This window comes from Phocoena sinus, chromosome 1 (genome assembly GCF_008692025.1).
Source record: "Phocoena sinus isolate mPhoSin1 chromosome 1, mPhoSin1.pri, whole genome shotgun sequence".
Classification (NCBI taxonomy): domain Eukaryota; kingdom Metazoa; phylum Chordata; class Mammalia; order Artiodactyla; family Phocoenidae; genus Phocoena; species Phocoena sinus.
Genome location: NC_045763.1, coordinates 119,655,713 through 119,671,718, shown reverse-complemented (window position 1 = coordinate 119,671,718; position 16,006 = coordinate 119,655,713). Strand labels below are relative to the sequence as shown.

The following is a 16,006-nucleotide window of genomic DNA, read 5'->3' as shown; positions in this document are numbered from 1 at the left end:
AATGTCCATTATATTGGCATAGAGTTGCTTGTAGTGGTCTCTTAGGATGCTTTGTATTTCTGTGGTGTCCACTGTAACTTCTCCTTTTTCATTTTTGATTTTATTGACTTGAGTCCTCTCTCTCTTTTTCTTGATGAGTCTGGCTAAAGGTTTATCAATTGTGTTTATCTTCTCAAAGAACCAGATCTTAGTTTTATTGATGTTTGCTATTGTTTTATTGTTTCTATTGCATTTATTTCTGCTCTGATCTTCATGATTTCTTTCCTCCTACTAACTTTAGGTTTTGTTTGTTCTTCTTTCTCTAGTTGCTTAGGTGTAAGGTTAGATTGCTTATTTGAGATTTTTCTTGTTTCTTGAGGTAGGATTGTATTGCTATAAACTTCCCTCTTAGAACTGCTTTTCCTCCATCCTATAGGTTTTGGATCATCGTGTTTTTGTTGTCATTTGTCTCTAGGTATTTTTTGGTTTCCTCTTTGATTTCTTCAGTGATCTCTTGGTTATTTAGTAATGTATTGTTTAGCCTCCATGTGTCTGTGTTTTTTACGTTTTTTCCCCCTGTAATTGACTTCTAATCTCATAGCATTGTTGTCGGAAAAGATGCTTGATGTGATTTCCATTTTCTTAAATTTACCGAGGCTTGATTTATGACCCAAGATGTGATCCGTGTGCACTTGAGAAGAAAGTGTAACCTGCTGTTTTTGGATGGAATGTCCTCTAAATATCAATTAAATCTATCTGGTATATCGGGTCATTTAAAGCTTGTTTTTCTTACTAATTTTCTGCCTGGATGATCTGTCCATTGGTGTAAGTGAAGTGTTAAAGTCATCCACTGTTATTGTGTTACTGTCAATTTCCTCTTGTGGCCTCTCCCATTGTGGAGCACAGGCTCCGGATGTGCAGGCTCAGTGGCTATGGCTCATGGGCCCAGCCGCTCCGCGGCATGTGGGATCTTCCCAGAATGGGGCACGGACCCGTGTCCCCTGCATCGGTAGGCGGACTCTCAACCACTACGCCACCAGGGAAGCCCCAATTTCCTCTTTTATAGTGGCTAGCATTTGCCTTATGTATTGAGGTGCTCCTATGTTGGGTGCATATATATTTATAATTATTATATCATCTTCTTGGATTGATCCCTTGATCATTATGTAGTGTCCTTCCTTGTCTCTTTTAACATTCTTTAAAGTCTATTTTATCTGATAAGTGTATTGCTACTCCAGCTTTCTTTTCATTTCCATTTACAAGAAATCTTTTTCCATTCCCTCACTTTTAGTCTCTATGTGCCCCTCGGTCTGAAGTGGGTCTTTTGTAAACAGCATAGAGATGGGTCTTGTTTTTGTATCCATTCAGTGAGCCTGTGTCTTTTGGTTGGAGCATTTAATCTATTCACATTTAAGGTAGTTATCAATATGTATGTTCCTATTACCATTTTCTTCATTGTTTTGGGTTTCTTTTTGTAGGTCCATTTCTTCTCTTGTGTTTCCCACTTAGAGAAGTTCCTTTAGCATTTGTTGTAGAGCCAGTTTGGTGGTGCTGAATTCTCTTAGCTTTTGCTTATCTGTAGAGCTTTTGATTTCTCCGTTGAATCTGAATGAGATCCTTGCCGGGTAGAGTAATCTTGGTTGTAGGTTCTTCCCTGTCATCGCTTTAAATATATTGTGCCACTCCTTTCTGGCTTGGAGAGTTTCTGATGAGAAATCAGCTGTTAACCTTATGGGAGTTCCCTTGTATGTTATTTGTCATTTTTCTCTTGTTGCTTTTCATAATTTTTCTTTGTCTTTAATTTTTGTCGATTTGATTACTATGTGTCTTGGCATGTTTCTCCTTGGGTTTATTCTGTCTGGGACTCTTGCGCTTCCTGGACTTGGGTGGCTACCTCCTTTACCATGTTAGGGAAATTTTCAACTATAATCTCTTCGGATATTTTCTCGGGTCCTTTCTCTCTCTCTTCTCTTTCTGGGACCCCTATAATGTGAATGTTGGTGCGTTTAATATTGTACCAGAGGTCTCGTAGGCTATCTTCATTTCCTTTCTTTCTTTTTTCTTTATTCTCTTCCACAGCAGTGAATTCCATCATTCTGTCTTCCAGGTCACTTATCCGTTCTTCTTCCTCAGTTATGCTGCCATTGATTCCTTCTAGTGTATTTTTCATTTCAGTTATTGTATTGTTCATCTCTGTTTGTTTGTTCTTTAATTTTTCTAGGTGTTTGTTCTTTAATTCTTGTAGGTCTTTGTTAAACATTTCTTGCATCTTCTCAATCCTTGCCTCCATTCTTTTTCCGAGGTCCTAGATCATCTTCACTATCATTATTCTGAATTCTTTTTCTGGAAGGTTGTCTATCTCCACTTCATTTAGTTGTTTTTCTGTGGTTTTATCTTGTTCCTTCATCTGGTACATAGTTCTCTGCCTCTTAATTTTGTCTGTCTTTCTGTGAATGTGGTTTTCTTTCCACAGGCTGCAGGATTGTAGTTTTTCTTGTTTCTGCTATCTGCCCTCTGGTGGATGAGGCTAAGAGGCCTGTGCAAGCTTCCTCATGGGAGGGACTGGTGGTTGGTAGAAGTGGGTGTTGCTCTGGTGGGAAGAGCTCAGTAAAACTTTAATCCACTTGTCAGCTGATGGGTGGGGCGATTTCCCTCCCTGTCGGTTGTTTGGCCTGAGGCGACTCAGCACTGGAGGCGACAGGCTCTATGGTGGGGCTAATGGCAGACGCCAGGAGGGCTCATGCCAAGGAGTACTTTCCAGAGCTTCTGCTGCCAGTGCCCTTGTCCTCATGGTGAGCCACAGTCACCCCCCACCTCTGCAGGAGACCCTCCACCACTAGCAGGTAAGTCTGGTTCAGTCTCCCATTGGGTCACTGCTGCTTCCCGCTGTGTCCTCATGCACACACTACTTTGTGTGTTCCCTCCAAGAATGGGGTCTCTGTTTCCCCCAGTTCTGTCGAAGTCCTGCAATCAAATCTCACTAGCTTTCAAAGTTTGATTCTCTGGGGATTCCTCCTCCCATTGCCGGATCCTCAGGTGGGGTAGCCTGATATGGGGCTCAGAACCTTCACTCCAGTAGGTGGACTTCTGTGGTATAACTGTTCTACAGTTTGTGAGTCACCCACCCAGTGGTTATGGGATTTGATTTTATTGCGATTGCGCCCCTCTTACCGTCATTGCAGCTTCTCCTTTGTCTTTGGATGTGGGGTATCTTTTCTGATGAGCTCCAGTGTCTTCCTGTCGATGACTGGTCAGCAGTTCGTTGTGATTCCAGTGCTCTCACAAGAGGGAGTGAGTGCACACCCTTCTTCTCCGCCATCTTGAACCAATCGAGGCAAAAAATCTATCCAGACTTTTTCATCCATACTTTTAATTATATAATTTTCCATCCCTTTGTTTTTAAGTTTTTTCATATCTTTTGTTTTAACCCTGTCTTCTGTAGACAAAGTATTGCTGAATCTATTTTTTTTTCCAACTTAAGTTTTCCTTGTTTTGTTTGGTGAGTTCAATACACTTATATTTATTATAATTTGTTCTATTTGAATTTATTTCTGCCATTGTTATGGGCCAGATGTTTTTGTCCCTCTGAAAACCATATGTTGAAGCTCTGACCCCTGACATGATAGTATTTGGAGGTGGTGCCATTGGGAAGTAATTGGGATTAGATAAGGTGGTGCCCTCATAATAGGTTCAGGCCCCTTATAAGAAGAGGAAGAGACACCAGAGCTCTCTCTCCACCTAAAAGCGCAAGGAAAGGCCTTGTGAGAACACAGCAAGAAGGTGGCTGCCTGCACCCCAGGAAGTATCCTCAGCAGACACAGGTGCTGGCACCTTGACCTTGGACTTCCCTGCGAGAAAGTCGAGTAAAATGTCTGTTGTTTAACCCACCCATTCTATGGTATTTTGTTACAGAAGCCTGAGCAAAGATAGAAATCTTATTCCATTCTTTCCATTTACTATACATTTTGTTTCTTTTTTTTTTCTCCTCTTCTGCTTTCCATTGGATTTCCCCCTGCTGATTTGAAACCTCTATTTAAAAAAAAAATTATGGTGGTTATCCACAGCCTATTAAAACCTGTATTTTTGTTTTTCCCTACCTAAAACCTTAAAATACGTTGTTATAATTAAGCATACTCTCATTTCCCTTTTGTCACCATAATTAATCCCACCTCATTTTCTGATCTAAAATTTGAATTACTATTATCTACTCCTTTTGGGTCCTTTACCATTTAAATAACAGTAAGCTTTAATGAATCAATTACTCATTCTTACTTCCTACATATTTACAAACACATAGAACTCTTCTGAGTTCACTTCTTTTCTTACTGCAATATTTCCTCCAAGAATATTTTCAAAGATGGTCTTTGAGAAGTAACCTTTTGCTGTCTTATATGCTTCATAATATTATTTTACACTCATTCAAATGATAGTTTAACTGAATATAAAATATAGGTTTAGTGTTTTTTTTTCTTTCAACAGTATCAAATCTTAAGCCATTATTATTTTGTATCTAGAATTCTTATTGAGATGTCTGATGTCAATCTGATTCTCCTTTATAGCCAATCTTCTTTTTCTGGAAACTTTAAAGATGGTGGGTTTTTTTGTTTTGTTTTTTTGACAGGTAAGAAGTGAAAGGTGGTTTGTCTTTATGATCTTAAATTTCCCTGTAAATGTGTCTGAGTTTTTCCTCCTCTATCCTGTTTGAAGGTCTATATGTCATTTTATTCTTAAGATTTCAATCTTTCTGTACTTTTGGAGAATTCTCATTTTTTTCAAAGATTTCCTCCCCTTCTGTTTTCTCTCTCCTACTGGAATTCCTAGTAAAGAAGTATCATCTGTTTTATTTCTCCTTTCCCATATTATTTGTTGAATGATCTTAGGAAAATTACAAGCCTTTCCAAAGGAGGTAGTACTTATCTCATGAATGTACGTTATCTTCATCACTAAAAGCTGCCTCTTGGCAGAAATTAGCTGCCAGAAACTGTAATGCCTAAAGTCAGCCACAAGAGGTCAGACAACCACCAAGAAAACAGGTACTGAGTTGAGGGTTTTTTGTTTGTTTAACGCTGCCGAGGAACTATGGTAGCTACAAAAACGGAAACATTCCTCTCACTAATACTCATCTATCATTTGAATGCTTAATCTCCAGTGTCAATAGCAAGATTAGTGTATGAGCCAGCCTTCCCTGAGTTTGCAGTTTGAGATGCAATAGAAATACTTCTGCCACTCCTGCTGGGGCTGAAATTCTTGCAATTCATAGAGCAGATTTACACCAAAACCATTCAGAATGGATGTTTTCAAGAGGCACCAGAGTCAGCTCTGTCACTTACTGGTAGAGTAACTTTGGGCAAGTTGCTGAAACTCCCTAAGCCTCTGGCCAGCCTCGTCTAGAAAATGGGGTTAATGATTCTTACCGCACAGTTATTGTGAAGAATCAGAAACCATGCCAGCACAGGTTAACACTGAAAAACTATAGCCTTTGCTCTTTCCTCTTCTGTAAAATGAGGGATTGGTGAATGGGTCTCTAAATTCCCATCCCACATGAATATTCAGTGCTTAATGAAATTGCATTCACCCCTGGAGATGGTCCAATTCAACAAGATGTTTCTGGGCCACGAACATCTCCGGGAAATTTTTATCATCAGACTGGTGTGATGGAAACAGAGAAGAACCATGTGGTGGTGGGGAAGCTGTCTGCTCCTCGGGTCTAAAAACCTAGGCCTACACATCTAGCTCTGCTTTTTATGAGTTGTAAGACTCAGGCAAATCTGCTTAGTCATTACCTCAATCTCAGTTTACCCATCTTTAAAACGGGGCTGAAATAACTACCTCACAAGATACAAGGATTAATGACAGCATGTGTGTGAATTATTTGAATGCAGTAAGGTTTTGTCTGTATCTAAAGAACGGGCGTAATAGGACTTCTCTTGCAGGGCTATTGAGAAAAACAAATGAGATAATGAATGTAAATTGATTAGCACAATTCCTGGAATGTATAGGAGCTTTGGAAATATAATAAAGCATCAATGAATAGCAAAGCCCAAAATAGTAAAGTACGAATATTAAGAACTGGACCTGAGCGAAGCTGGAGGAGCAGCAACTAGAGGTGGGCAGGTGCCTGGCACTGGAGTGCGACCCTTCTTACAAGTGCCTGCTTCTGCCGGCTCCATGGCAAGGTGTCACTCGTCCGGGAGGCAGAATTAATGAAGGCTCTGTCTGGAGAGAAATGAGCTACACACTGGCCCATTCATCATTTTCCACTTTGAAAATGGCCTTTCTCAATCCTTCTCTGCAGTGGGTGATCAGGTACAGAGACTGCCTGTGGGTGGAGGCCCTGAGGAAGGAGGCTGAAAGGGGTGGGGTTCACTTGGCACTAGATTGTGTGTGTACACGTATATAAAAGCTCCCAGGGCTTCCCTGGTGGCGCAGTGGTTGAGAGTCCGCCTGCCGATGCAGGGGACACGGGTTCGTGCCCCGGTCCGGGAGGATCCCACATGCCGCGGAGCGGCTGAGCCCGTGAGCCATGGCCGCTGAGCCTGCGCATCCGGAGCCTGTGCTCCGCAACGGGAGAGGCCACAACAGTGAGAGGCCTGTGTACCGCAAAAAAAAAAAAAAAAAAAAGCTCCCAAATCAGATGACACGTTCTGTGAGTTTAGTTCGGCTCAAAGCACATCCTTAACAAGCGATGTGCCAGGTGCTGTGCCTGGGACCGAGGAGTCAGAGATGAAGAGGACAAGGCCCCCGCCTTTGAGGAGCTCAGAGACTTGTGGGAGAGACAACAGGAGGCAGCTCTTGATAATTCCTATGTCACATGGCATGTGCCAGCACGGAGGAACGCACAGGGTGCTACCTAGGCGCAGGGGATGGGCTGGGGGTGGTATCTGAGCAGGGACCCCAGAGGAAGGGATGCCTGAGCTGAAATCTGAAGGATGAACTAGGATAGCCTGGAAGAGTCACAGGAAAAAGAAGGAAGTTGGGGGGTGATGGGGCCGATGGACATTCTTGAACAAAGATGTGGAGGTAATTCTAAGCAATTTGGGGTGGTGGGGTACTGGGACATAGAGGCAGTGGTAGCAGATGAAGCTGGCAAGGTCCGCTGGGCAGGACTGTGGACGGTCCTGAGCACAGACAGCCCGGCTCCCCCTCCCCCACGCGCTTCCCAGAAGAGTCCCCAGCCTCGTGACAATCTATACTACCTACATAACTGCTGATTGATGAATGAGTGGGACATGGGGAGAGGCATGGGCAGGGCTGCTGGCCATGGGCACAGCCTCCTCCTTCAGCTTTATTACACGTGGGATCACCTTCCACAAGGCCTTTGCAACCTCTGCAGAAGACTCAGTTCCTAGAAATGTCACACCTTGGCCCAGCCTACAGGGAATTTACCAGGTCTGCTGCAAAGACTTTCTGACAGTTCTTGACACAGAGGACCCAGGATTTAAATTGAGCAAGGAAGGTTGACAAACACAACTTACCAGATACCCAGAGACTGACCGGAAGGTAGTACAAGCTTGTTCTGGGTTTTCCTGTCCAGGAGCTGGGTCCATGCAGAGGGAGCGCATCCACTGGCTGAAGCTGCAGGGCTGATGGAGTTCCAGTCCCTCTATCTCAAAGGCCAGGCTGCCCCTTTGCTGCCATAGTGGCCTGGGCTAACCAGAACCACCCCATGGTAGCCATAGGGAGATGCTGTAAGTTGCCATGAGTTAGCCCACGAAGCAGGCTGGACACTTGGCTGTGCTTACACACCAGACCAAACCGGTGGGAGTTTTGTAATAAACAGGAGTGTAGAGATGCCACTGGCAGCAAACACGGAGGGTGCTCTAAGGCAGGGGTCCCCAACCCCCGGGCCACAGCTTGGTACCAGTCCTTGGTCTGTTAGGAACCGGGCCGCAGAGCAGGAGGTGAGCGGCGGGTGAGCGAGCAAAGCTTCATCTGTATTTACAGCCGCTCCCCCTGGCTCGCATTACTGCCTGAGCTCTGCCTCCTGTCAGATCAGCCGTGGCATTAGATCCTCATAGGAGCGCGAACCCTACTGTGAACTGTGCACGCGATGGATCTAGGTTGTGCGCTCCCTATGAGAATCTAATGCCTGATGATCCGAGGTGGAGCTGAGGCGGTGATGCTAGCACCGGGGAGTGGCTGCAAATACAGATTATCATTAGCAGAGAGGTTTGACTGCACAGAGACCCTAATGAATCAATTGCTTGCAGACTCCTATCAAAACCCTATCAGTGAGTGGCAGGTGAAAACAAGCTCAGGGCTCCCACTGATTCTGCATTATGGTGAGTTGTAGAATTATTTCATTATATATTACAATGTAATAATAATAAAGTGCACTTTTTTTCTCTTGGCCAAAAGAAAGTCACTTGACAGTGTTTACTTCATTAGTCTGAATGCTACAGAAGACCAAAAACAAACAAACAAAAAAAAACCAGCACATGCACAGAAACAAAAACCCCAAACCACTAAAAACTGCTTAAACACTGATTTGTTAAGCAGAGCGGAGATGAAATTTCTCTAGCAGAGAAAGAGTAAAAAGGTAATGTGGGCCTTTTAAACCTTCAGTCCGTTTAGCCAGGCTTCAGTTGGGATAAATGGAATATCAAAATCAGGCTAGTCTAGACGAAAACTGCATGGCTGTTTAAAAACCACTGAATAGGAGGAATGTGTTAGAAGGAAATAGATTAAAAACAATTAGACAATCGTTGACCCGCACCTATTTTTCTAATAAATTTCTATCAAGCGCCTCAGTCTAAAAATCTAATATACCTGGACCATTACTACTACCAGCAAGTCTTATTTATTTCTGGCCATTTATTCCTGAAGTCTCGTGAGAAGACATGGTGAGGAGTAAATCCAACCGCACATAGGATGGTGGACAAGAGAAAACATGCGTGATGCGCTTGAATCATCCCCAAACCATCCCCCACCCGCCGCCGGTCCGTGGAAAAATTGTCTTCCACGAACCCAGTCCCTGGTGCCAAGAAGGTTGGGGACCTGGTGCTCTAAGGAAGAAGGTGGCCAAGCAGATGGCACTGGAAACCGCTGACTTGTTAAACAGTAAAACGCAAAACAGAAGTTGCGGTTCGTTGGGTGACTGCCTTTTGCTTTGGGGGATTTTCTTCTTTTTCCTTTTTTTTTGTTGTCTTTTCCAAGAGAGAGAAACTGGCAGCGTTTCCTGCTCCGAAAAGGACAGATTCCTCAGGCACCTGCCACGAGGGAGAAAGTAGCCTGGTGTCTGAGTTTGTCCTTAAATATTTCCTCAAGCTGGCTTCCCTGTCTGGTCAGTAACCAAGTGATTCGTTCCGTGGGGTAGAGCTTCCCTGGGCTCCCTCGAGTTGGACTATTTATCATGGCAGCAGCTGGAGATAAGCTGGACACAAAGAGGATTTGTGTCTCCACGGGTCGGGCCCTAGATACGAACGTGGAGGAATTTTCTCATTAGTGGTAAGTCACGGAGGGGACTCCGGGCTTTCATCGTGCGACCCGGTGCAAACGGCAGCAGGGAGGAGGGCACCCTGGAGGGGCAAAGTCCTTGAAGATGCTTTCACTGGACAACTGAAATGAAGGTTTCCAGAGTGGATTTCCTTGGGAGAGAGGAAAGACACTGAATGTTGTCTGCAAGCTGTTCGGGGTTAGGTGGGGCTTCATCTAGGAGGGCTGCATTTCTTTGTGTGGACTTAATTACTTGTTCCCGCTCAGAGGGGAGCCACAGTGGGGGCTCCAGATCGGGCACCTCAAACCCAGCGGTCGGCTGGCAGGGGCAATGCTGAATGAAGCCCAGGGGACCCCGAGGGCCAAAGTCTCAAAGGCAAGGAGGCGTAACCAGCAGCTGGCAGGCTGATCTGGGGAGCCCAGCGGTGGTGGTGATGTGGGTAGAGAGGGGACAGGGAGTTGAAGCACAGACGGTTCTAGAATACTCCCAGGATTTGCAGACTTCAAAGGGATTCGGAAGATGTCCGAGAGCAAACTGACCAGGAAGGAATTCTCTGAGCCTGGAGCAGTATCTGAGGTGCAGTCCCAGACTAGCTAGCTAATTCCATAAATTCTGAATCCCAGCTGGGGTTCCTCACCAGCACAGACACAGACTTTAGGAATGAAGTGGGCTTCCTGATGACCTCTGATTTGTTCGTTTCCTTCAGCAACCACTATAGGTAGATTACGCTCAGAGTTTGAAAAACACTTAGTTGAAATTACTCGCCCACCCCCACCCCCCCAATTTGGTACTTCACTGCATAACAGGCTACGCTAACATAGCCTGTTAGCATAACAGGAAGGCAGGTTCCGTGGTGTGCTCACCCATCGTGGTTAGTGAGAGACAGAACCAGGTGTCTCTTCACCAGTGATACCACTGTGCCCCAGACAGCACTCAGCTCACAGACAGGCTTGGATATGTTGTCTGAATACATGCCTCTTTCTATCCCAGCTTCTAGACCAAAGGCTCAGAGCACAGCATTAAAAAATGTGACATATTCACATCCTTTTTCACACTTAAAAATTTCCTCAGAAGTTTTAAATTTTTACATTATAGTTTTTCATATTTGATCTCAGCCAAAAATAACTCCTTTGCATAATAGTGGGAAAGAAAAGCATACGAAAGGCACATTTCACACCTGAATGACTGCAGACGTTGATCCTGAAGCCATCCAACGGGAGAGGTCGCCCCAAGAATAGTCACTGGACTTACGCTTAAAGGAAGAAGTTGCTACTGTAAGTACTTTCAATGCCTTTTCCCAGGCATGGAATATGCTGGACTGGGTTTTGTGTTACTCCTGCTTTCCTAGAGCAATACGCCGCTCCCCACTCCAGAGCGAGCGAGCAGTGTGAGTGCCCGTGGTCTTTGTGCTCATCCTCTGAGAAAGGAAGTCCAGGAGTGCGATTCAGTGCAGAAAAGGCTGGAGACAGCCTCACGCCCGAGACATTTCTGATGCGCCCCCAGGGAGGGACCCCCGGCACATCATGGGGGCGAATGACGGGGCTGGGCAGAAAGGTCCCATCCTTCCCCCTTTAGAAATGTGTATGGCTTCTTTTCCTTCCCCTTCCTGTCTCTTCTTTACTTTGTCCCTTTTAAGGAGGTTAAAGGTCTGGCCAACTCTCAGCTGGGAGTCCTCTGGGTCTCCTGGTCTGACACCAGCCAGGGGCAGCAAGGGGGTTAAAGGGGCTTCAGGCCAGCGCTGCTCCAAGCCACGCTGTCTCAGTAAGGAGCATCTGGGTTGCCCCAGTCTGGGGTAAGTGCCTACATCAGCAGCTTCGGGTTTTTTCCCAACATTGCTAATGACTCCGAATCTGATGGCAGCTCTGATCCCTCTCTGAAGAGTGCCCGTGTGCACACCTAGCTCTGTCCCCTCCTTGATGGGAGAGGGCTATGGACCCCAGGTGGACACTCTGGTGGTCACTCGCATTTCCTCCCTGCTTCCTTCTGAGGGGGAAGGTTGCACCTTTGCACGTGATGTTGATGCCCTGAACCAGACGTAGGTCTGGTTGGAAGAGGGACACTTCCACAGCAGCCAGCCAGTTAGAGGAACGTATGAGGGCACATCCCGAGAGATCATTTCCTCCCAAGGTCTCGTGCTGGAGATCTGTCATCAGTGCCCATCATCCTCACGTCTCACTCTTCCAGGCTCACAAAGCAAAAGGCCAATGCTCTCCGCTCAATAAGGCAGCCTTCAGAAAAACCAACCACTCTGCATCAGTCAGGAGCAAAAAACCAAACCAGCAAAACCAAACCAAATCATTTTATTGTGTAGTTTCCTTCTACCAGAAGATTACTAAAAATATAAATATAAAATCTCTAGAAAACACTTGGAATAGCTCTGTAATATTCTTCTTTCCCCAAACTGGGGCCAACCTCTTTGTTCTTTAAAAGTTGATGGACTACACGAATGTCTTCATATCACCCACATTCGTTAACACAGATACATTTCTCTCCAGGCAGGGGAATACGCCACCTTCCTGCCAAGTTCTGGAAGCTCACCTTGCATCTATCAGGGTAAAACTATTGCTGAATATGGGAATACAGGACAGTGGGTAACAGGGAGAGAAAAAAACTCTGTGGCCCCAGCTTCCTTCTGTGGACACAGAAGACAGGCCCTTCATTTCTCCTCAGTACCCTGTCTTCGAGCAGACTGGGCCAAGCTTCCAGAGAAGTTGGATTCACCATGAGGGGCGTGTCAGGGGGGTGACTGCCATGCCGCAGTCATGGGCAGGTCAGGCTGTTGACACGGACGCGGGAAGTCAAGTGGGGCTTTGCAGAGAGAGCTGGTCTGAGCCGGGGCCCTCAGCAGGATAGAAGTCGCTGTTCCTACTGGCCTCTGGGCTACACTTAGCCCTAGCGCCAGGCACTCTCTGTCACATCTAGGACCTGAATTTAGCCTCAGAGAGCTCCTCCACCCCGGTAGCGGCATCACCCCTCCTGTAGAAGGATGGGTGAGATGGAGATCACAGAGAGGCCACCCAGACATTGAAGCAGGGTCCCACAGCTCCTTGTTTGGTACTAGACACGAGTCCAAGGAACACTGGGACCACCCTGGCCACGGTCCTGGGACAGCCTGATAGGATCCCTGGGCTAACCCTGGGTCTGAGGGCCAGGACCTCAGCAGCGGCTGGGTGTGGAGCGGAGAGCAGGGTGCTTAAGCCAGCCAGGGCCTGCCACCTCTGCGCCTACGGCTACAATAACACCCGGCCAGAGCCACCCTGGTCTCTGGGAGAGGAGCAGCCCCAGAGTGCAGGAACCTGGTAAGTTTCCCATCAGAGAAGCAAACCGAGCTTCTGGGATGGAAGCACAGATGAAAGTGGGCTAGCTGCCAGCACGTGGGTTTAGTTCTCTGCCCCCAGCTCTGTGTTTTGTGCAGAACCCCAAGCCATTGTGGGAAAACTCACGGGCCCCCAAATGCTAGTCCTGAGAACTTCTGAGCATCAGGGTCAGATATCAACATCTTTGCGATATTCCTGGAGTAAGTCGGGATCGACTCAATTCAGTAACAGCCCTCCTCGCTTCACCACGGCCTGCGAGGTGCCCGGCGTGCCTGGACGCTCCTGAGGAAGATGAGACAAAGCTTCACTCTGAGGAAGCAGGGTAGGAGAAAAGGCGGCGGGAAAACTATGGCAAGGCGCCCGGCTGCAGAAGCAAGGAGGCGGGAAGGGCACCTGCATCCCGGTGGTCCCCCGAGGCTCCCGGGTCTACAGGAGTTAGCTTGGACATTTTATAAGGCAGGGTCTACAGGAGTTAGCTTGGACATTTTATAAGGCAGGGGTGGTTCCTGGGGAGCAGGAACTGGGTGATGAGATGAAGTGGCCAGTGAGCTCTGGGGCACCCAGAGTGGGAAGCCGAACAAAGAATAGAAGAGGGGAGGCGGCAGGAGTCACAGAAGGAGAACTGAACAGCCCACTCTGGCCAGATGTGCCACTCCCAGCCTTCTCCCGGGGACCCAGCCACCTTGCTCAAAAAAAGGCATGTTCTCTTCTTGCTGCAAAGGCCCCCGGGGTTGGGATCACCCCCCGACAGGGTCTCTTGGCCACAGGAAAACAGCATGACAGGACCCCTGGTGGGAGACAGGAACACAGACGTGGGTTAACCCAGGAGGGAAGAACCAGTGGGGCTGTGTGAACCGTCAGTCCTTCACAGAGACCCCAGAGGCAGGCAGGTAGACAGCACCTTCTGTACAAGAGCGGAGCACCTCCTACTTAAGCGTGGCCTGCTCCACGGTTCCTACCACATTCCAACCTCTCACACTTCTCACCTGGCTTCCTGCACTTACCACGCCTAGACCCTAGAACTACATCACATCACGCTGTGGAAACCCCGAAAAGCTGCTCTGAGCCCTAACGACTACTCTTTCCCCATCCCGTTTTCACTGCCTTCCCCACTACTGCTCTGGGTTCTCTCGGGACCAGCTCCCTGGACGCCAGGTTCCTGGGCCCTCCCCGCCAAACAAAATCAGAACTTGCTCTGCTGCTTCTGCCAGGGCCTGCCTAGCCCTGTCTTCACGCACAGCGAGGGAAGCCCGGGTCTCTTCTTCTGTGCAGGGAGCCCGAGCGTAGCTGACTGCATCATCTTGCCCAGTGCCCCTCCACACTCCCACGCTGGGCAGGCGCTCTCGGTGGCTGGCTCCGTGCCCTGCCTCAGGCTAGACGAGACACACCCTGTGAACCCGGGGTGTCGACAAGGCTGCCCGAGGTCTCAGGTCCGGTAAGCACTGCCCCCGGCTTGCATCCACACGGGCAGAGGCGAGGTAACAACCCAAGGGCCTGTGCTGTCCTGGGGTCAGGAGGAGCTGTGGCTGTGCTGTGCTCAGGGTATGCGGCTTTCTGGGCCTGGGCCCGTCATCGAGCCAAACCCATCATCCCTCAACCAGCCTGATTCCCCTGGAGGCAGGAGGCCTCTGGCCCCCAGGGAGGAGAAGGAAGGAACCAGGAGGGCATGGGAGGAAGAAGAGCAGGCAGCATGTGGGAGCCAGGCAGAGAGAATACCCTTCATCCTGGACTGCTGGCCTTGCAGGTCGGTGGGAAGTCAGGGCAACTCGGAGCAGAGGCGCCCTAGTATCCAAGGGTTGCAGCCAGCAAGCCAAGGAGCGGGCATGGCACCCGAGTCCTTTTGCCATTCCACAGACGGACTCTTGAACTAGGACTACACGTGGACTTGCGGGCCTGCAGCAGCCCGTGTGGAAGAACTGGCTCTGCCGAGCCTTGTGCAAGCAGGACAAACAGCAGGGTGGAGCTGGGGCAAGGGCCAGGGTGCACAGTGGAGAAGCGAGCAGAGGGGAGGGGGTCTCAGCAGGAGCAGAAGAAGCTCTACTCAAAGGACAGCAGGTCTGGGTGAGGGCCCTCCATGTCAAGGCTGGAGGTCCGTGCCCGAGGAGGCGGGCTGCTGTCCTCCAGAGGCTCAGCCAGGCTGAGTTTGAGGCCATTTCTCTCGATGAGGCCAGGGGAGGAGGCCCTGCGGCACTCAGTCACCTTCAGCTTCGGTTCGTCCTGGTTGTCCTTGTGGATTAGGTCAGGTACCGACAGGGAAACCTCTCCATTGGGCAGAGCCTCGCCCCTGTCCACCATTTCCATGATGGCCTCTGGCTGTGAAACATCTGCTGGGCTGGGCTGGGCAGTGGGAGGGGAGTCCTGGGGCTGCCCAGGTGACAGCTCTGTCCCATACTCCAGACTGCTTAGGACTGGCTGCGATGAAATCAGCATGTCCTGGGTGGTCTTCAGGGCCCGAGGGGTTCGCTTCCTGGTGGTAGGAGGCGGGGGATCCAGCCGAGGGAATGCTTCTTGCAGGGATGACCTATAAGGTTGGTGACATGAGCTGTCATGAGGCTGGCGAGACACCATGCTGCACTTTCTACTCACCCACCCGGGAAGTGCTTTTCGCTCTGGGCCCTCGTTCTTGGTTTAGCGTGCGAGTCTCGGCAGTCTGAGCACAAGTGGCTTTGGGCCTGTCACATCCTCACTCGGTGTTCGCAACAGCACGAAGTGTTAACACTGGGACCACTGGTGAACCGCGTCCCGTCAGAACCTACCCAATAGCCCTGAAAAGTGCAGCACCACTTGGGGAGTGTAGGTGTCTAAAACGAGGCTGGACACAGGAGAGCTGCCAAAGCAGGCTCCCCTCTCCCCTGACCAGTGGGTTCTGCCAGACGCCGGCTTCTCCACTACCAACAGTCAGGGCAGCACTTCTCAGGTGTGGCTGGGTGCCAGAATCCCCCCGGGGAGCTTCTGGCAATACCTGGGTTTGAATCCAGCTCTGCCAATTACTAACTTTGTAACCTTAAGCTCCTCACGTTACCTCTCTGAACCTGCTTTACCTGCAAAATGGAAATAATATACTTCATCTCAGAAGGCTGTTTCAGGGTTAGGTAAAATAATGCAGCTGAAGAAGCATAGCACGGTGCTAGGACATGATGGGCACGCCGTAAACTTCAGCCATGGTGGGAGCGTTGAAGCCGGCTCCCACAAACATGGCCCGATCCTTCAGCTGTTCTTTATGTGACAACCTCCGTCCCTACCCCAAGGCCATTCTCCCCTCTAGACACTAGTT

At 48.4% G+C, this 16,006-nt stretch overlaps 1 protein-coding gene across 8 annotated transcripts in view; it reads right to left on the bottom strand.

Annotated features, from left to right (window-relative positions):
* Positions 1-11,699: 11,699 nt before the first annotated feature.
* The window catches only part of LOC116758533 (carboxyl-terminal PDZ ligand of neuronal nitric oxide synthase protein), a 307,707-nt gene continuing 303,400 nt past the window's right edge, over positions 11,700-16,006 (bottom strand). For 6 of the 8 annotated variants that reach the window (XM_032641423.1, XM_032641436.1, XM_032641454.1 and 3 more), the window contains one exon: positions 11,700-15,253. In XM_032641423.1, the coding sequence (XP_032497314.1) occupies positions 14,770-15,253 (484 nt within the window). In that variant the 3' untranslated portion in view covers positions 11,700-14,769. The remainder of the gene's footprint in view (positions 15,254-16,006) is intronic. The other 2 variants (XR_004351186.1, XM_032641446.1) reach the window with 2 other exon arrangements.